Source organism: Eptesicus fuscus, chromosome 18 (genome assembly GCF_027574615.1).
Source record: "Eptesicus fuscus isolate TK198812 chromosome 18, DD_ASM_mEF_20220401, whole genome shotgun sequence".
Taxonomy (NCBI): Eukaryota; Metazoa; Chordata; class Mammalia; order Chiroptera; family Vespertilionidae; genus Eptesicus; species Eptesicus fuscus.
The window spans coordinates 5,759,048-5,780,892 of NC_072490.1; the positions used below are offsets into that span (position 1 = coordinate 5,759,048).

General features: G+C 49.6%; 1 protein-coding gene across 1 annotated transcript in view; it reads left to right on the plus strand.

Moving 5' to 3' along the window:
- ITGA9 (integrin subunit alpha 9) overlaps positions 1-21,845 on the plus strand; it is a 266,088-nt gene that overhangs the window by 151,601 nt on the left and 92,642 nt on the right. Inside the window, exon 18 of the mRNA XM_008154962.3 lies at positions 15,656-15,806. Within this exon, the coding sequence (XP_008153184.3) occupies positions 15,656-15,806 (151 nt within the window). The remainder of the gene's footprint in view (positions 1-15,655; positions 15,807-21,845) is intronic.

The following is a 21,845-nucleotide window of genomic DNA, read 5'->3' on the forward strand; positions in this document are numbered from 1 at the left end:
CTAGATATTAAGAGCCTTCTCCACTGACCCCATTCCAGGTGCTCTTTCGCTTTTTTAAATACATTTTTATTTATTTCAGAGAGGAAGGGAGAGGGAGAGAGAGACACACACACACATCAATGATGAGAGAGAATCATTGAGCAGCTGCCTCCTGCACATGCCCTACTGGGGATCGAACTTGCAACCTGGGCATGTGCCCTTGACCAGAATTGAACCGGGGACCCTTCAGTCTGCAGGTCGATGCTCTATCCACTGAGCAAAACCGGCTAGGGCCATTGCAGGTGATCTTGACCCAACAATGACGAGGCCGGGTGGGTGCTGCTGCTGCCACGCCCGGCTCCCGTGGCTGTGCAGGAGCCACGTGCCCAGCTGTGTTAACTGTTGGCTGCTAAGGGCTCACAGCAGTCCCACCTCTGGTCTGAAGAATGGCCCTCAGCTCACGGGAGGGAACCCTCCTGCCTGGGAGGTTACACCCGTCCCCGGCAGCCCTCAGCCAGTGACTGGCCGATCAGGGCCCCCAAAGCCAGCCCCCTTGTGTCCGTGCAGGTAATTCCATGCAGTGGCTTGTGCTGCAGAGCCCTGGTGGGAATCAGGCCGAGCAGACTCTGCGTAGACCACAGACTTGAGCAGCGCTTCCCCGCCCCACTGCTTGCCTCGGCCCCTGCTCCTCAGGACATCTGCCCATCACCCACCCGAATCCTTGTCACAGATGCTTCCAGGGGACCCGACCTGAGACCCTGGCAAAGTAGACCTCACATATATTTACTTGTTTGTCCTCAGATCTCCTGGCCAAGCAATCTCATTTCTTTTTAGGACCGAGTGTCAAAAGGAAACTAAATCCAGTATGTATCGGGCAGTAATTTTGTGAGGAGTAGGGAGGAGGGGAGAGAGGAGGGGAGATGAGAGACAGTTGCTGGTGGGCTTTGCATCTGCTCACTTGAAATTGGAGGGGGTTGGGCTTTTGAAAGACCAGGCCTGAGTGATGTGGAGGAGGTCCCTGTAGGTGGTGAGGCTGCCTGCTGGTTGCTTCTTTCCCAGGGAGTTGCTTTTAAAAGAGGACTATCTAGCCGCAGCCAGTTTGGCTCTGTAGGTAAGAGTGTAGGTCCATGGACTGAAGGGCCCCGGGTTCGATTCCGGTCAAGAGCACGTACCAGGTTTGTAGGCTAGATCCTCCACCCGGGTCAGGGCACGTGCGGGAGGCAGCCATTTGCTGTGTCTCTCTCACATAGATGTTTCTCTCTCTCTGTCTCTCTCTCTCTCTCTCTGTTTCTTCCACTCCCTTCCACTCTCTCAAAAAAATCAATGGGAAAATATCCTTAGGTGAGGATTAACAACAACAACAAGAGAGGGCTATCCGGACACAAGGGACAGCAGGGGGGCGGGCAGCCTCGTGAGGGATGCCTTGCACTGCAGTGCCCTCCCGGCGCAACCGAGAGCCGGTCCAGTCCTCAGGGCATCAGGGAGCACGTGATGCTCAGAGTATCAGCCTTCCTGGCCAGGGATGCGGGCTCTTTTTTGAGAATGTCTTCTGTGATGATGAGACTTGAACAAGAGGCAAATGCCCCTGTTTCAGTCCACAGTTATAAAGAACATTCAAAATTTCTCATTTTCTTTCTGGTGTGGAAAACACAAAACAATGTACCCTCCTAAGCCAAGAAGGAGAAGATTCTCATTCTCCTACCTGCCCGGCCAGCGTCCCCAGTCTTGAAGCTGGCTCACTGTTGGTCCAGGGACAGGGGCGTTGAGATGAATGAGATCAGAGCACTTACAAACATCTTCTCACACACCTTGCGGAACTGCTGTTCTTCCCTTTCCTCCTGGTGGGAGGCTGAGCGCTGTCCCTCCCTCGCCCTCCGTCACGTGGCCTGTCCTTCCCATCATCGCACAGTCCCCCACCTTCCCCGAGGAGAGAGGTCCTTCCTGGGTCCCTGTCCCCTGGTGGTCTGTGCATAGAACTCATGGGGTCTGTGAACTTGGATCGGAAAATGGTCGCATCCTTACTTGCATTGACTTCAGATTGGAACCTAGCATTTTATTCCGTTATACATGCAGACAGCAACACATAGGGATGTTAGCAGGACCTGTGACTGTCAGCCACGGAAATCACTGATATTTTCCTATCGACCTGCCGTATGACCGAGATTTCTGAATATCACTTACATTCATCCCGACTTCACGGTTACGGTGGTTTTTAGATCTGCCGCCCCGTCTTATTGGTCAGTGCTATTTAAAAAATAGCACGTATTGCTACACCACACATGTAACAATGCAATTATCCTTGTATTTTCGGTGACTGGTTTCTTGGCCACCCTGTTTTTCAGTGTGTGCATTTAGAAGCAATACTTGGAGAAGGGCTCCGTTCACTTTACTGGACGGCGAAGAGTATCTGGTGGCACAAAACACAGGTTAACCCTTTGCACTCGCTTGCTTTTTTCTCGACTCCTTTATTCTAATGCTAACCGTGTCGAGTCACACTCGACATCCGAGTGCAAAAGGGTAAGAACCCCTGTTCTAGAGGTTTTCCCTGAGTGTGGGGAAAGATAGACATTTGGGGAAACAGATGTTTCGCTCCGCCTGCGGGAGTCAACGAAAGATTTCTGCCGTGACGTTCAGAACGGAGACATCGTAATAAGACGGTTGTCACGTTTTCCTGCCTGGGTGGCTCCCAGGATCTACAGCACTCTGATCGGGAAATGACCATTTACTTCTTGTTCTGGGCTTATTATTCATTAGAGACACGGGTAACTGCTCATCTGCGCTCAAGGAAACCAGTGCTTCAGGCCCGAAGCAGAGACACGCGGCCACGTGGTGAACGTGGCACCCCTCGATGGGCGGATGGGCCCCTTCGTGGTGGTTTGAGGTTCCGCGTGTGGCGTGTGCGTCCTTGTTTCTACCTTCACGGCCTCCAGACCCAGGAGGAAAGAGCTCCTTCCCCGTGGCCCCTGTGGCTGCTCACCTCACAGGAGGAAACGGGCCCAGATCCAGGGAGGCTTGTCAGCTCCGTACGTTTTATTGTCTGTGACCACGTCCGTCCCCCATTTGATGGTGGAGCTGGAATTAGGGTCGGGGGGGCCACGGGGCCACGCTCATTTGGTTCTCTTGAGTGGCCTGGCCTGCCGGGGTCTGGGAGGTGCACATCCCCCCACCCTTGCATTGTGAGGGCATAGCAGGCGGCTCACGTGTGACATCGGGTGGCACCGTGCCACTGCTGGGTCAAGCCATGCATCACCGCACACCATCCCTGTCTCATGACGTCAGGCCTCTGCGCGGCCCACAGATCCGGGGCATTCCTCCGCCGCCCCGGGTCTTCTTCGCCTTTAATCCAGTTGTTACAGTGAGTGAACCTCGCTGATTTGTTCCAGATGTCCTAAGATTTAGTGATTCCGGAAACTACTCCTAAAGTAAAGGCTGATGAGGATTGGAATGCCTCTGTTCGCTGGGAACCAGCGATTCTTTTCACAGGGAAACAGATGGGGCAGGAGGCAGGAGCCGGCGCTGCCTGGAGGGGCAGGGAGGGCCCTCTGGCTCCTCGTGTGCCCAATGGAGGACGGCCTCTGAGCGAGGACTGGTTCTGTCCCTGCACGAGTTAGTTAGTAAGTGAGCCAGGGCTGGGGCCAGATGAATGCGAGTGACGTCAGCGAGGCTATTGGGCGTATTACTTTTTTAAAGGAACATACGTTCATTATCTGAGTGTTGCTCGGGAAACCACTATTTTGGCTCGGATCGCCTTTCGTAAATGCTTTTCTCTCCTGGTGATTATAAAACTGGCCCAGGTGGGTACATAGGAGGGCGATAGAGGCATTTTTCTGGCTCCGTGGAGGTGGTTTTCCAACCAGAAGTCCAGGCCCAGGCATCGTTTCCCTGCCCCGCTGTAAACCTTAATGGACGTGCCTTCCAGAGGTGCCTGGGGATTCCTATCTGGAGTTAATAACCGTGTGGGTCTGGGTTGCATGATTCGAAGGGGTTTATAAAGCATGGAGAGAGGTGAAGCCCCTCTCCAACGGCAGGGCTTTATAACCCACTCACTGTTGGAAAAGATTAAAATCTACGTCCATGCACACACAGAGTCCAATTAGTGGTTGAGGCAGTATTTCAGGGTATGAACAATATGAATATTAAAGCATATTTAAAACAAAAGCAGAACTCAATTAATGAAACTGTTGCTATTTAGATTTTTTTAAGTGTATTGGAAAGTAGACAAGTACCCAGTAGATGCTGGTGGAGGTCTGGGAGAAGCCGTGTAAGCCCATCAATCCAAGGGTCCAGCTCACATCCGGCCAGTCGTGGGGGAGGGGGTTGCCAGGGAAACCAAAGGCAGGAGGGCAGGCTGAGCAGAGGCAGAGGGAGGGTGGGAACACCTGAGAAGCAAGCTGGTCCAGATGTGGCGCTGAGCACTGAAGGAAGCGAAGCATGCTGCAGGGCGTGGGGTGAGAGGATCCTGAGCGAGTCGGCGTGAGGGACACGGGATGGTGGAGAGCAGGCGGCTCAGGGCGGAGGCTGTGAACCACAGGGGCTGCTGCTGCCCTGCGTTTACATGGGGCCGTCGGGATAACCACACACAAGGCTGAGCGCTGGGCAGAAGGAACAACTGCCATCTCTCTGGAGTCTATTAAAAGCTAAACTAAGATTAGATTTCATTGTTTGTGTATATTTAGCATCACACCTTTTGGTGCAATATCCTGTTTGGTTATCTTTTGGTGCTTTTTTTAAACCAAAAATGTTTTCATTAAAAAAAAAAAAAAAACAGAAGGGATATCTTTTTTTTTGCCACAATAACTAAAACCTTATAAATTAGGAGACTTTAGTGATTTTTTTTTATAGCAGTGAAAATAGGTATTTGGATTCTAAATAATGTATCAGGAAGATCTATGGAAATGTAAAGGAATAGGCAGTTACTAGCTGAAATGAGCCAGAAAAACAAAACAGTTTCCCATCCCTGTAGGAAAGAGACATTTCGGAGCTTATTCTGGAACATTCCATGAGAGCTGACTCCTTTGTAGTCTCCAGCTGGACTTTAAGGTTCCCTTGTCCAGAGTTCTGTCACAGGAGAGTGACTGTGCCTTGCGGGAAGGAGAGCGTCTCCAGCTAATTACACACTGAGAGACAGGGGCTGAGACTCTGAAAACACGGTGCTAACACTCATGTATGACACTCACATGTAACACGCACATGTGACTCTCACTGTGACACTCACGTGTGCAGAATTGGGTGAGGGCATTCGCCCTGGCATCCTGCCTCTAAAGGCTGGTATCGGCAGCTGCATTCTTTGGAGGCATAGAAATGCTGCGGCTTTGAGAAGGGGTCTTTGTATTGTTGGCCTAGACTCTAAAGCACTAATTTTCTGTAAAGAGGAGTTTGCTGTGTCAGTGGGGAGAGGCCTCGAGTCTGGCTCTTGGAATGCAGATGCTCCTGCTAGGACTCCAGGGGGCTTTGGGGCAACTCTCAGATGCAAACAATGGGCTTGATTGCCCAAGCTTCAAGCCCGGGGAGATGAACAGAGGCTGTGGAGTAAACTCCACAACATTGGGGGTACGGACAGCTGCCTCCCTAGGTTGGGAAGTCGAGGGCAGTTCCTTACTGAGTGCATATCCTTCAGAGATGGGCTCAGAGATTGTGTTCGCTGCCATCCATTGCTTCTTGAATTTATCCCTGATCATTCTCTCTAAAATGGATTGCATGGTAGAAGCTCGATATATGTGCCCCTCAGATTCAGCAAGGGCACTGTCCCGTGTCCTACCTTGTGGTGCCCTGGTTCAGAGCAGGGATAACATGCAGAATGATTAACAACCTTCTCATAGCCTGGGCATCCCTGCCTTTCAGAGCTCTTGGCAGCCATGCACAACCAGGACAGCGCCCCTGTGTGACCCTCTGGCTGTCCGCCCTGGGTCAGGGGTGAGTTTGGTCGCCCACACCGACGCGCGGCAGGACCATGAGGCCCGCGCGGGCTGGAACCATCGGTAGACATGGAGACCGTGGCACTTGGGAAGGATCTTTCTGACAGCTGCTAAAGAAGGGAAGTGACCAGGATGTGGCTGACAAGAGGTGGTGGGGTGTCTCCGGGGCCTTGGGCCCCCTCCAGACATTTAGAGATCACAGGACTCACTGTGCTGATCTGCCAGCCACGGGTCTCCCTGGCTGGCTCCTTCTACCGTTCATCAAGCTGCATCTCCCATTCATAGGACCCCGCAGCGGGCACAGTCAGCGCTGTCTGTGTCCCTTCTACCCTGTGTTCAGGCCCGGTGCTCAGCTCCAGTCACTGCCTCTCCGGCTGCTCTGCCCACCAGGCAGAGGTGCTGGGAACAATGCCCTCCCTTCCCCACAGCAGCCCTCAACCAATGACTGAAGGCCGCACATAAATGCCTCCCTCACCAGTGAGGCTGTTTTGCACAGTGTACCACTCTGGGCATCAGATTTTGGTGAAACTCAAAATTACTTTGTGGGGAAGACAAGCACACGTGTGGTACGCTTTCTCTTTTGTGACCTTTCACAATATTCATTACTGCATGTCACAAGCAAGTGAGTTGGCGAGGCGAAATACTACCAATTTTATTTTTACCCAAATTTGTTTTATTTTCCCCCGACCTCTCCTTTGCAAGTAACATGAGCAAACATGTACCATCGGAGATTAATCACAAATCAAACATATTGTATTGTTGAAAGCAAAATACGTAGAATTTGCTGAGAGTCTTGGAGAGTCCTGACCAGTAGAAACATACTGTAAACCACATATGCAATTTAAAATTTTCTGGTGGCCACATTGAAACATTAAAGTGAAGCTTGTAAAACAGATTTTTATAGATAGCAAAAATAACGTAGCAAAAAAATCAGGTAAACAGGTCATTAATATTAAAACATTGATTGAGATATTTTTTACATCCTTTCTTGTTTTAGTGTGCTAAGCCTTAGAAAGCTGATGTGCATTTCACACTTAATGCAGACCTACCACACTTCACGTGCTCAAAGCCATAGGTGACCAGTGGCCACCATATTGGGCAGCCCGGGCTTAGAACTGGAACGTGTACTTCAGCGTAGTCATCCAATAAGTGAGGGCGCTGAGATCATTGTGCACCAGTTGCATCAGTCATTGGCTGAGGGCTGCTAGGGGGCTGTCAGGAGCTTGATTCTTGGGCACTTTGCTGGCCTGCAGAGAAAAGTCCTTCAGCAAAAGATGGGGATGGAATTGCAGCCTGTGCAGACTACAAGTGATAAGACCCCAGTGGACAGGAGTAGAACCATCCATAGTCTACATTTTGTAATACCTTCACTTTATTGCCTTGTTATTTATTAACAAACTAGAGGCCCGGTGCATGAAAATTCATGCACTGGAGCGGGGGGTCCCTCAGCCTGGCCTGCCCCCTCTCACAGTCCGGGAGCCCTCAGGGGCAGGAGGTGACCCGGCGATCAGGGGAAGGTGATACCCCCATCACACCTCCACTGCTGCCACTGCTGGCAGCGCAAGCCTCCGTCGGCCCTGGTTACCTGAGCCTCGGGTGGCCCTGGGCGGCTGTGCAGCCAATATCGAGGCTTGCCTGCACCTCAGGCCAGCCCTGGGTGGCTGGGGGGCTGAGGAGACTGGGGGACTCTGGAGGCAGGCGCGCTGAGTGGCCGGACCCACCTGGGGGCAGGCCTGGCCGTGCCACGTGCTTGCCGCCCCAGCAGGGCTGAGGGGACTGGACTCTGCCATCTTGTGGCTTTGGGTGCCACCATCTTTGAGGGTGTGGCAACAATTAGCATATTCCCTTTTTATTAGATAGGATTACTTTCAGCACATCTGACATTGTTGACTCAAGATAACATGGTTAAGTTCACTGGCCTAGAGGATCAACCCAAAACTCTGACGTCCGAAGACCATGGGAATCTGGATGCATTCTGCGTAACCTGCTGGCCTCCCATTGATCTTACTGCTAAGGAAGTCCTTTTCCTGCTGCTTTCCACGTTATTTCTGAGTCACCTCCATTCATTTATCTGTTGTTGATTGTTTCCTCTGCCTGGAATGTACTTCCTGTTTCTCTGCTCCTCATTCTTTAAGATGTGGCTCAAGCTCTGGCTGGTGTTGCTCAGCCTATGGACCGGAGTGTCTCGGGCTTCAATTCCCAGTCAAGGGCATGTACCTGGGTTGCAGGTTCGATCCCCCACCCCAGCTGGGGTGTGTGCAGGAGGCAACCAATCAATGTGTCTCTCTCACATCCATCTCTCTCCTCTCATTCTCTCTCTCCCCTTCCTCCCTCCCTTCTACTCTCTCTTAAAATCAATGGACAGAATACCATCTGGTGAGGATTAACAACAACAACAACAAAAGATGTGGCTCAATTGCTATGTCTCTCGGGAACTTCTTAGGGGAACTTCATCTACAGTGATTTCTTCCCTCTGGGTTTCTCCTGCACCTTGTCCTGCACCTATTCGTCAGCATGACTTGTGTTCATGTCGTGGTGTATTTCCTTCACGTTGTAATCAGTTTATTTGGTATTTTGTGTTCCTGGCTCTCATAGGAAGATATCAGATGAGCAACTGTGGTTTTATGGGGGTTTTCGTGTTTGTAAGTTTAAGCTCTAGTAGTGGAAAAACTGATGGTTATCAACAAAGCACCGAGGAGATTGCTCAACAGAGGTGCTGAAGGGATCTGGGACCATCCTGAGCACCTCCACCAACTTCAAGGACAGTTGACAAGAGGAAGAGAAAGCGCCTCAGATAGCTTTTATAAAGAGATGACGCCTTCCAATATTCTAAATATTTTAAACGCTAAGAAGACGAACACAATTTGATTTCTCATCTTAGTATAGCCCAGTGGTTGGCAAACTCATTAGTCAACAGAGCCAAACATCAACAGTACAATGATTGAAATTTCTTTTGAGAGCCAAATTTTTTAAATTTAAACTTCTTCTAATGCCACTTCTTCAAAACAGACTCGCCCAGGCCGTGGTATTTTGTGGAAGAGCCACATTCAAGGGGCCAAAGAGCCGCATGTGGCTCGAGAGCCGCATTTTGCCGACCACGGGTATAGCCACATAAGCTTTATGTGAATTTTATACAGTTTTGTCGCATTTTCCTGTATTTTAGGAACAGAGGGAGGAACGCTGAACCAGGAGTTTGGAGGTCTATCTGGCTTTGCCACCGTCTGCTGAGCGGCCATGGGAAAGTGGTTAACTCCTTAGCCTTTATCTGTGAAGTGATGGATCCAGTGGGCTGCCATCCAGCTGCCAAATTCCATTTCTGATTTTATGTCTGCCCACTTTTAAGACTAGGAAGCATTGTTTATGATTTTCACATTGCAGTGGCTATCACTGATGTCGTGGCTTTTCTGACACATTGTTGAGGATATCTGTGATTTGTGGGATGCTGAATCCTTCCTCAGGAAGGCTGCCCCCAATTTTGACATTTCTCAATTTTGACATTACACGCCCTTTACTGGAATTGAACCCAGTACTCTTCCGTCCATAAGCTGATCCGAGACAAACCAGCCAGAACCACAATGTTTTTTTTTAATATGATTTCCATGAATGGAAAACCTAGTGATTGTCTGTGTGTGTGTGTGTGTGTGTGTACAATCAATCTTAGCAACATTTTAATTGACAGGGCTATCATCCCATTAATTGTAGGACCCATAATATGCCTCCTTAGTAATACCTTGCCTAAAACCTTCCGATACACCTCCCCTCCCCCCACTGCCCCTGCAGAATCTCTTCTTTGTGGCCTCATAGCATAAAGGCTGTCATAGGGATGCTTCCTCTTCTCTCTGGTCAGCACTTAGCACATGTTGGGGCAGGAGGTGACCCGGCGATCAGGGGGAGGTGATACCCCCATCACACCTCCACTGCTGCCACTGCTGGCAGCGCAAGCCTCCGTCGGCCCTGGTTACCTGAGCCTCGGGTGGCCCTGGGCGGCTGTGCAGCCAATATCGAGGCTTGATATCATGCCTTACATGTTTGCCTCCTCCACTAGACAGTGAACTCTTAGAGGTCTGGAAACTGTATCCCTGGTACCTAAGTTGGGAAGGTAGTTTTTATTTTTATTTTTATTTTAGGTAATGGATGGATGGGTGAATAAATGACTAGAAAAAGAAGGGAGGGAGCAAGGGAGGGTGGGCGGATGGAAGGAAGAAGGCAGGAAGGAAAACTGGATGAATTTGGCTGCCTTGTATGATTCTCCTAGTTGTCATGATCAAATATAGTTGTAGTTGACAAGTGTAATATCATCAGTAATAATGATGATATGGCAAGAAGATTTTAAAACTAGAAATATAGTTGACCAGAATGCACTTGGTTAACTCCTGAATTTACATCTATTGCTCAGGCTAGTTTAAAACTAGCAGCAAAAGGAAATAAAAGTATTATATTTTATGGAAGGTAGGATTTAACCACAGATTATTTAAATAAGGTCCTTTTTAATATTTCTAAGACTTATATTTCTAAGACTTAAGGAAGATTAAAAATGATCCAATGGAAAATCATTTTTAAATACCATTAAGCTACTTTAGTTTTTCCCTTAGCATCTTCACAAAAAAATTATCTGAATAAAATTCTCTCCATAGTGGTAGAAGGGGAAGAATTTAGTTTAGTGGCCTTCGTGGTTCAGCATATGATGATTGATATGGGAATGTATTGCATGTTTCCAACAAGGAACTTTGAGGGGTACACACTCTTAATGGGAGGGGGTGAGTGAGGGCACAGAACAAATTCTACAGTGACCCTCAGGCATCACACATCCGCCAAGATGGTGGAAGTCACAGCTGACATTGGGAATCCTGGGTGGATGGTGCCAAAGCCAACATATTCAAAACCAGCTGCTATGAGATGTATTAGGACAGTTATAGTTGTTATTTTTTATAACAAAGGATCAATGTGTTTCCACTGGCCCCAGATGTGTAAGATAAGCTTTCTAGAAACTACAGTTGGTTCTCATGTTGACTATTAATAATGCTGTTCTTATCAAAGCACATCGGGGTGGTAGGTGTACAGAGTAATATGACCCGCTTAAAAGACTGCACAAGCAAATTAAAATTAATGGGAGATTTTTTTTTTCCGGGAATACAATTTCTTGAAAATTAGGAAGATTGTTCTTTACTGGATAAGGAAGCACCAGGGAGAATGCTTGGCATTCCCTGTGCCTGGTGGTTTTACTCATTCAACAGTCCTGTCAGAGGTTGGTCTTCAAGAAGTCCTGTTCTTTTCAGATGTCATGGAAAGGTATTTCTTGCCAAAGCCCTTCCCGACCAAGATGGAACTGATGTAAGAGCTGCAGCTCAGACAGCCTTCCTGCCCATGGAAGTTTGGCACTAACTTCAGCTCAGCCCCCAGATAGCTGCGTTTCCCTCTGTGTGTTGGTGGGGGTTGGGGGACAGGGGGGACAGCTCAGCTTCTTCCTCTGCAAAATGCAAAGGTTGAGCTGATGATCTTCTTGTGGGGATGGTGTGCGTGTCCATTCATTCATTGCACAAGGGTTTGTTGAGGTCCTACAGAGTGCCGGGCACAACTCTGTCACTGGGGGTTCAGTGATGAGCAGAACCGGACAGGGACCCTTGCCCCCCGGTGCTTAGATCCTAATGGGAGCGAGACAGCTCTTAATCAAACATCCGCACAAGTAAACGTGTCATTGGTTGGTGCTGTGAAGGACGGTCGAGCACATGGGGCAGGAAGGGGTCCTAACAGGGAGATGTATTTCGCCAGGAGGGAGATCCGAAAGGGCCTCCTGGGCGTGGCAGGTGAGGGGCTGGAGAACATGGGCTGCGATAGCGAGGAGTGGGCTTTGAAGGCCTAGGAGGCACGAGTTCTAAGCCAGCACAACCCCTTGGCCAGTCACCTTATCTCTCTGCATCTCAATCTCCTTGTCTCTAAAAATGGAACTAACATCAGGAACCTTTCATGGTGTCGTCAGGTTTCAGAGGGATGACATGTTTGAAAGTACCCAGCACCAGGCAAATTACATTTCCTGTCTAAGAATAGCTTTAGAGACAGAGATGTTCTGTTTTATACTTGTGTTTCTAGCTGTGGAGAAGGAGTGACGCAGCTTTGAGACCTCCTTTTTAAAAAGCCTGCGTTCACCGTCTGCCCTGGAACGTGCCTGGCTTCCCTCAATCACGGAGCCATGTTTGAGTCACTTGACTTGGAGACCCCAGGGATGACCTTGCTGCATGATCAAGTGGCCGAGGTCTACGCGTTGGGGGCTGGCAGGAGGTTAGACATTGTGGCCTGATCCCTTGCCATGTGTACATGAGGAAAGTGGCTGACCATGAACAGTAAAACTGGAATAAGGAGGCCGCCCCCTGCCCCCCCCCCCCCGTCCGTGCTTTTTTGTAGTGTCTCTGTTTAAGATTCCATTTGGAAACTGGAGATTCTCCGAGGCCACTGAGCTACTGGTGAGTGCTTATGCAATTCCTTCTCGAGATACAGCAAGGTTAGCGCTCTCTCTGTCATAACTCCTCCAGGCCTGAAGGTTACTCCTTTAATCTTACAAAAGCAAACACGAGGACAGAAATAACCCATCAATTGTTTAAAATTAAAGTGGCCAACAATAATAAATAATTGCCACATAGCTTGAGGTCAGGGTCGTAATTTATTGGAGGCCACTCAAGAATTTGAAACTTTCCTCTAAGTTAATTTTTCACATCTTGTTTGGATCCTTAGTCTTGCTTCCAAAAAAACATGACCATCAGGCCTCTCCTTGCACATGTTATTCTTGTTGACGTGCCAGGCACGCAGGAAAGTGAGGTCCCCTCTTTTTGGATGAGTAATGAGGATTCCTCCCCCCAACATCTGTATTTCAAAGTATTTTAGCCTACTGAGATTTTGGATAGTTCACTTGTCTTTCATGTTCTACTAGCTATCTCAGCGGTTGCAAACAACAACAAACATGTGCTGGCTGATTTAAACAGAGAAGGAGCCCTAGCCAGTGTGGCCCAGTTGATGGAGCGTCATCCCATGCACCAAAAGGTCACCGGTTCAATTTCCGGTCAGGGCACTTGCATGGGTTGCCGGCTTAATCCCCAATAGGGGGCAGACAGGAGGCAGCTGATCGATGTTTCACATCAGTGTTTCTCTCTCTCTTCCTCTTTCTCTAAAATCAATAAAAACGTATTTTATAAAGAAAACAGAAAAGGACTTTGTTGGAAGGGTAAGAGGCTGGTTCAGAGCTAAGCCAGGAAGGCTGGAGAACCATCATTACCGGAAACAAAGGAGGCAAACCTGAGCTCAGGATGCCACTTCAGGGCTCTCAATCCTCCGTGGTCACCTCAGAGGTTTCGGAGGGCTCTGGTGCCTTTGGGAAACTCGAAATCCATGAGTTAGGAGCTTCTGCTCACCATTCTGAGGCCACTTGACCATCCTGAGATCACATGACTGCACGTTAAGTGCTCACACTTTAGCAACCAACCCTAACCCTTTCTTCTGATGTGCCCCTCCCACTTATCTTGAGACACCACAGGAAGGTGTCAGGATGTGGGGTAGCCAAAAATATCAACTGTCCATTACACAAACCCTCATATGCTTAACCACATCTTCCATTAACTGGTTAGCCAAGCAGAGATTGGCCATCCACGTGAATTTATCTTGTCCAAAGCTCACATCCCATAATAATCATCAATCTCCTGTACAACAGCGTTGTCATCCTCCTCCTCACTGTCATTCTCATCCCCATCATGCTCATCCCCAGCATCATCCCATTGGTAGTCCGCTCACTCCCACTCTCCTGGGCTGCCATTTCCCTCTTCCTTCCTGGCCCTCAAATGTTCCCTTCTCCTCCCCCTTCCCAGTCGTTGACTCAGCTTTATTTCACTGCAGAATGGAAGCAATCCTAAGGGAATCTTGTCTTGTTTCTAACAGCCATCTGTTAATGCATCTGTGCCATATGGGCCTCTTTCTCACTTCATACCAGCTGAGGCCAGCCCCGCCCCCCATTTATTCAAAACCATCCAGCAATTGTCCCCTGTCATGTCATCATTAATTGTTCTCTCTCTAATAGATCCTTCCAATTACCATGTAAATATACTATGATAGTTTCCATCTTAATCCCCCTTTTGTAGAAAAAGTCCTCCAGGTAGTTGACTGTACTCACTGTTTCCGTTTATTCTACAGCTCTTGCAATTCCAATTCAAGCTTTCATCCCAATCACTCCACTTAAGTCACTTAACAGGATCACCAATGACCTCTGAATGGCGAATTCCAATGGCCAGTTCTAATTCATGTTATTTTTACCTCTCTGCCACGTTTGACAGAATTGCTATGTGTATGCAAGGAAAGTGGCTGACCATGAAACACATCTTCTGTGGCCAGTTTGACACCCTCTCACTTGGTTTCTCTCCTATCTCCCTCGCCACTCTTTTTCAATCTCCTTTGCTGGCTCCTCCTCATCTTCAGCTCCTACATATGACACCTCTTCTCTACCTACACAGGTTCCCTGGTGATCATAGCTAACCCATCCCAAGTGTATACCTCCAGCCCAGGCTCCTCCTCCAACTCCAGACTTGGGCATCCAACTATCTCAACATCTCTTCTTAAAAATCCAATTAGTGTTTAGATTTTCTCTGCTAAATCTTCTATACCCACAGCCTTTCTCATCTCAATAAATGACAACTCTTCCCTTCTAGTTGTTGAATCTAAAATCTTTCATACTCTGGTTTCTCTTCAGATCGCATAAATCTTTCGCCTTTTACTAAAATCTTTGCAGCCATCCTTGACTTTCCTGTTAAGATCCCTAACACCCCTCATCCATCCATGAGCAAAACCTGCTGGCATGTCCTTTGAAACATATCCAGAATATGACTTCTCCCTACCTCAGCTTCTACCGCCATGGTCTGGCGTGTCATTTTCTCACACCTGGGTTATTGCAAGAGCTCCCTAAGCAGGCTTTCTTATTCCCTCTGACCACTCCCTCCACAGACAGTTCTCATCATGGGTAGTGCGAGCCTTTAAACACGGAGGTCATCACACTGGTCCTCCCCTCAGGGCTCTGCAAGGGCTCCATCTCAGTCAAACCAAGATCCTTCTGATGGCCCAGCGATGCCCTACGTGATCTGCTTGCCCCTAATGCCTTCGCCTCTCTAAGCCCAGTTCCTCCCACTCTCCCCCTCGCTCACCCCTCTTTGCCACACTGGCCTCCTTGCCAGCCTTGGAACATTCCAGGCACAACTTTCCCTTGGCTAGTCCCCAGTTGTCTTTGTATCTTGCTCCCTTTCTTCCTTTAGTTTTGTACTGAGAGGTCACCTCATCAGTGAGGCTTCTGTGTGTTTGCTTCTTCGTGTCTGTGTTTTCTGTCTCTCTGAAGCTACAAGAAGGCAAGAACACTTGTAGAATAGTTATGATGGGCAGCTAGGAGGTGCTCAAAAAATATTTTAATGAATTAATGTCTGATTGGATTCCATGTCTAGGTTATTAAATGTCTTGTAACTTTCCAAGTTGGATGTACAAGACTTCGTGTGAGCCCCAGACCAGCCCAGTGAGATAGGCCGGACAGAACCCTCAGGGGCTTCGATGAAGAATCCGAGGCTCATGGGATCTGATCGCCCAAGGATGCATGGCTGCTTCATGGGGTGCCTGGGACTTGCAGTTGTGATCCTAGTGGAGTTCCTGCCCCCCCCTCCCGCAGCCTCCCCACAGTGGGTCATGTTTTATTATTGAAAGCTGAAAGCTTCAGGGTATTCATGGCTGTTCCTTTTTCATTGCAGCATTGATGAGAAAACCCCATATCTGGCTTTGGGGGCTGTGAAGAATATCTCCATAAACATCTCCATCTCCAACCTCGGCGACGATGCCTACGATGCCAACGTGTCCTTCAATGTTTCCCGGGAGCTCTTCTTCATCAACATGTGGCAGAAGGTAAGGAGGGCACCCCGAAAGAGAGCCTTCGGTCCATCTAGGGCATCTCCTGGCTTGCATCATAGCTCAAAAGGTGCAGTGATTGTGCAAAGACCATTTTGTTATGTGGAGTATCCTTTGGGACTGTTAGAATATTTTTCGGTCTGGACTTAGAAAGTGTGTTGGTCCCGCCAGAGAAGAAACTATATAAATACCCACAGAGTGACGGGGCGGAATCGATGTCCTCCATTGTCTCCTACCCGTTCTCACTTGTGGAACCCTGTCCGTACAGTTTTATGTCTGGCTTCTTCTCCACGACGATATGGTCACTGTCTCCCTCCCGCACGTGCATGTTCCAGAGAGTTCGTGTTAGGCCAGTAGTTGTGAAAAACAAGATAAGAGATGAGGACGGATAGCAGCTCAGCATGCCTGTTATCTGCCCCTGATGTTTTCATTAGAGGGTCATGTTCCTCAGCCTACACTTTGGCGCATTTATTTATTCCTGGCATATCTGAGTGAACTGAGGAAATTAAATTATTTCCATGAATTGAGTGAGCTTTTAAGAGTGGATTAATTTATTTGAATGGATTGGAGTTTAAGTAGCATGACTCAGAAAGGAAAGAGGAGCTGGGATTCTCGCCTGTTTTATCCTTCAGTGTTTCCTTCAATGGATCATCTTTGGAGAGAAAGAACAGGCCTTCTTGGCGGGCCACCGGAGAATGGGTGGATTTAAAGAGACCTCACCCCACCCTGTGGTTGCTCTAACTGTTGACAGCGGTTCCGATGGGAATTTTTGCAGCGTTCCGTAGTGTTTGCAGCCTTGAACTGCAGTGCCTTGATCTCTGTGTTAAAATGGAACCAAAATCACTTTCTAAGGAAAACCTTCGCCCTGCCCACAGATGAGTGCTGGGTGGCCCTTCAAACCTTATTTCTGCTCAGGCACATGTCCTGCCAGACTCAGTAGTTCTGACAGGATTGTGCCAATCTTGCCCAGTGTAGGGGGCAACTGAAGCATTTAGAGCCATCTAGAATGGCAGCGCTCCACGAACTTTCCCAGGGACCATCTCTAACTCTCTGCCGTTTAATAGGTTCAGGGGCTCCAGGGTTGGGGGAGGCCCCAAAAAAGAATCAAGAAGGACTGCGGGAAGGGAGTGCTTTCCACTCACCTTCCGCACCCTAAGAATTGTCCCTGGTTGAGGCTCTGCCCCGACAAGAGAGAACCAAGTACCTGGAGGGTTTCAGGGTCTCTGGTTACACACAGAATCCCGAAAGCAGTATTTTACTGTAAATACATAATTTGAAAGATTAAGAATAAGCTTCTAATGTCCATTATGCCATAAAAATGAGAGAAGAGACTTAATCTCATCACTCCTCCTGCTTCAAATTCTTCAGAATGGAGTCCATAGTCCTCAGCTGCTCACAGGGAGGGGGGCGGGGCATGCTGAGCTGGGCCTTCCCGTCCTCCTCCCCGTCCTCCTCCCCCACAGCCTCACTGTTCACCATCCCCCACATACACACTGGATCCAGGCGGAATTGAGTACAGAAGTTGCCCTTGCCCTGGGCTCTGCCTTCAAACCTCAGCTCAGGTGTCACCGAGGCAGGTGCCTCCATGGACTGCACAGGTGATGGGGGTGGATGGATAACCCTCTTGTCCAAAGTCCCAAAGCAACTGGGAGCCCAGGCCTCTGAGGTGGCCAGTCTTCTCTGTCATCACACAATGAGTGGCATCTGAGTTTCTGAGCCTGAACAAAAGTTACCCCTGGCATGGGTTTCTCTAGCCTAACACGGCTGTTTTCGTAGATGCGCGCTGGTACTTTCCTGTAGCGGAGGCTGCTGATAGAAGCCTGGTGCGCACATGGATGGGCGTCTGCCTCTGGCCTGTACCACGCTAACTTGAAAACACTCCATAAAATAGGACTTCATTTGTCGGTGGCTACCCGGCTGGTTGATTGGCCGGCTGGCGTGTGCTGTCTGGCTGAAGCACAGCATGTAATGGCCACCTAATGGTCTCCTGCGGAGCAATGAAAGGGGGCTCTGAGGGGCGGGGCGAGGGGGTACAGTTAAAAGGGAGAAGAGGAGAGAAGAAAGAAAAACGGTTTGGAGCCACTGCATCACACAACTCCAGGGTCACATTCACGCTGGGTTCTATGTGAGGGACACCCCAGACCACACGCCACAGAATATAATGTGAACGGGGGCCCTGGAGCTGTACAGACAGGTGGCCCTGGCATGGAGATGCGGTCAAGGTTAATTTCTTGCTGTGGTGCCTATTGGCACAAACGGCTTTGGCTCCTGTTGCCTCTGTGAAACAGAGTGGGTTGATTTGGACAGCCGTGACTAAGAGCCTGCTAAGGGCCAGGCAGGCACCCGCTGTTAGGAGACACAAGGATGGGTGAGATCTGGTCCCCGCTCCCAGGGAGCTCACAGCCTGGTGAGTGAAAGGCGTGTCGGCAAGCAGTTGGAGCACAAGATGCCAGGGGCTCGACAGAGGTGCTGAGGGGTTGCTTTGAAGCACAGACGTGACCAGGTGAAGCTAGTCGTCACTGCGAGTGCTAGTCTTGGATTGGACAAAGCCCTGCGATAAAGGCTGACAGAGGACGGATGGGTCTCTGAAAAGTTGGCGTCCACATTCAGAGCTAAGGTGGGTGGGTGGGGTGGGTCCCTCGATCTGGGTGGTGAAGGAGCGAGCCGGGCTGGTACAGGGGTGAGAGGGCAGAGGGGAGAGCAAAGGAGGAGAGGCAAGAGAAAGCCAGCAGGATGGAATGAGGCTGCCCATGTGGGACAGAGGGCCAGTAACGCTCCTAGTGGGGGTGACCTCGGGGCATTATAGGAAGGCTGATGCCTGCTGTCCTGTGCTGAAGTTGCTTATCAGGTAGGAAGCCTGCTCTCTGGAATGCCTCCTGTGACCAAGGGAGAGAGAAACTCCAAGCAGGGGCTGGGTTCATGAGTGCATCTCCATGGTATTGACTGTTACGATGCACATGGACATGGACATGGACAGCGTAAGCTTCTGGTCAGTGTAAGAGAGCTCTCAGCTGACCTCTGGGTGCAAAGGAGACGTAGCAGCTTGCCCTGGGGTTACAGAGGAGGCCGTGCTGGGGAGAAGGGAGGGCGGGGATAGACTTTCTGAACGAGGCTCTTCTCTGCAGTGTGAGTGCTCTCTTGGTTTGGGTCTCCCAGATGCTGACCTTGAAGCAAAGAATTGAGGGCCATTAGCTCATTAGGGAGGCAGAGAAGTGACACAGGCAGGTGGAGGCAGCTAATGAACAGGGTGCTGTTGCCCGGCCCGTGTGGCTCAGTGGTTGAGCATCATCAACCTATGAACAAGGAGGCCACGGTTCGATTCCTGGTCAGGGCACATGCCCGGGTTGCAGATTCCAAGTGTGGGGCGTGCAGGAGGCAGCCGGTCAATGATTCTCTTTCATCATTTATGTTTCTGTCTCTCTCTCTCCCTCTCCCTTCCTCTCTGAAATCAATAAAAAATATATTTAAAAAAATAAAAAGAATAGTTTTTTAAAAAAAGAGGGTGCTGTTAATCCAGCGACTACAGTGCACAATGGGGCCTAATCCCGAAGGGCACACCTGGGGAACAGAGCAAAATACCAACCTCAGGGACGAGGGAGCTGGGGGATTGACACCCCCTCCCAAAGCGTCAGTGCTCAAGGCCTGCTGAGGGGGTGCACTCCCCACTGCTCTGTCCTCTGATGTGCATGCGCGAAGCAGCCTACACGGTTCTGGAAAACGCCCTCGGGTGCGGAGACGCAGACACTGGCTGTTGGCCCCGGGCTGGAGCGCCAGGCAAGGTGCGAGGCATCTGAGCAGGCTCTCCAGCGTCCGCTGGAAATGCCCACCGCGTTCATAGCACCTCCAACGTGAGCACCTCACTTTCTGGGCTTCCAGAAGTTGTAAGTTGGCCTCATGGAACTTCACTGAGGTTCTCACGTGAGAAGGCAGGTGTTATACATTGGAGAAGGGGCCCCCATGGGACATTGGGCCGCAGTGGAGACCAGCAAAAGGGGGGTCTCCAGCCTCATCTAGCTCTCGGCTGAGTCCGTGGTAGCCAGGTGGGCGTGTCAAGGCCAGTGCTGCCAGACTTCCCTTTTTTTTTTTTTTTTTCAATAAAATCCAGAAGTCCACATTTTTATGTGAACTCTCATGACTTTGGCAGCTAATTAAAATGTTCTTTGAACATTGTATGGGCCAAACAAAACACATCCACGGCCTACATCCAGCCCATAGGCCACCAATTTGTGACCTCCGGTTTCGCTGTTTTCCATATGTTCTCGGCCCATTCCCTTGCCTGCCCGTGCATCACATGTGTCTGTATTTCTGGTGAACCTGGTCTGTCTGCAGCCTTGAATGTCTGTATGTCACGTCCATCCCTGGATGACAGAGAGACTGGCCCCAATAGATTGGAATCTGAGGGCGTCAGGTGTGGGTGTGTTTTGGGGGGAGGGAGGTGATCAGAGAGGGTGAACCCCAAAATGCCCATGGAATCTTGGACGCTGATGATGTTTTGAAAGCTATTGTCAGGCTGGAATGTGTGTGCTTCGTGGTGATTGCGAGAAGCTGCTAAGCTGGCGTTTGTATTCTAGACGTTCTTAGAGGAGAAGGGACATGCCAAGCAGCTGAGGTGGGGAAGAGGGAACGTGAGGCTCTGGCTGCTGCCCAGATGCAGAGGTGGGACTCCAGCTTGGTTTCTTGCAGTTGGTGCGACCTCAGGCCAAAGGCTTTCTCTCTGCGCCTTAGTTTCTTTCTCTGTAAAGTGGGATGTGCTAGGCCAGTGGTCGGCAATCTCATTAGTCAACAGAGCCAAATATCAACAGTACAATGATTGAAATTTCTTTTGAGAGTCAAATTTTTTAAACTTAAACTTCTTCTAACGCCACTTCTTCAAAATAGACTCGCCCAGGCCGTGGTATTTTGTGGAAGAGCCACACTCAAGGGGCCAAAGAGCCGCATGTGGCTCTCGAGCCGCAGTTTGCCGACCACAGGGCTAGGATTAAATGAGGCCTCCACCCAACTCCTTGTGCACATTTGCACATGCTGTATAGTTCATTCATTTACTCAGAAAGCATACATCAACCACCTACTTCAGACCAAGATTAAATGCTGAGGGGGAGGAGGATAAGGAGCAAGGATATAAGACAAAGCATGTAAGCCAGAGGGCATTGACTCTTCCTTTCAAATCAGAAATCAAGACCTGTAATCCTAGAAGAAAAGACCCATCGTCTTAACAAAGATTGCATGTGCGTGCGCACACACGTGTGTGCACATGCATTTATACTGTCAAAAATAGCGATAGTGCTAAAGTGAACATATTTTTACATTTAACGAATTGCCTTTATTTTGAAAAATGAAATTGCATGAAAATTAATGTAAACTTAGTAAATGCATGTCAGTTAAATCAATGTTTGTGTTCGCTTTTGTTTTAATTAGGCTTGTTGTTTTTTTTTTCGCATTTACTTTTTGCTGAAATAGTGGAATTTCTGGTTTGGGGGTGTTGGCTTTTTAAAACCCAAGATATATCATTGTTTGAACATGTGACGCAGGCAGTAAACGCTGTCAGAGTTTAGAGAATGGCAAACTCCAAACACCGAGGCAGGGCACGCGGTCCTGGTCTTGAAGATTGGGCCGGGGGACACCAGCCCAGAAGTCTGCAGGAGCGTGGCAGGCCCGGTGAGCCTGGTGGGCAGTGCTGGGCCATCCGTGTTTCGACTGAGGGTCTGGACTGAGGAAACAGAAGGATAGAGGCTGGAGGCACCCCGAGGAAGAGCAAAGAGAGAGGGAACAGGCGAGAGAGGCCAGGAGGTGAGCTTCCTCCGGGGATTGCTGGAGGGAAGAGGCCGCTGAGGAGGAGGCCTGGTCATTCACTTGACAGCTTTCAAGTGAGTGCTCAGCTGCCGCTGGCTGGAAGTCACTGACTCCGGCTGACGGCTGACGAGTTGTTGCATGGCCTTCTCACCTCCTTGAGAGGCAGAGAGGGAGGGATGGGCCCTGTGCCCTCCGTCCTGGGCCTCCTGGGGGCGGTATGACAGAGTTGGAACTGCGTGAGGAACG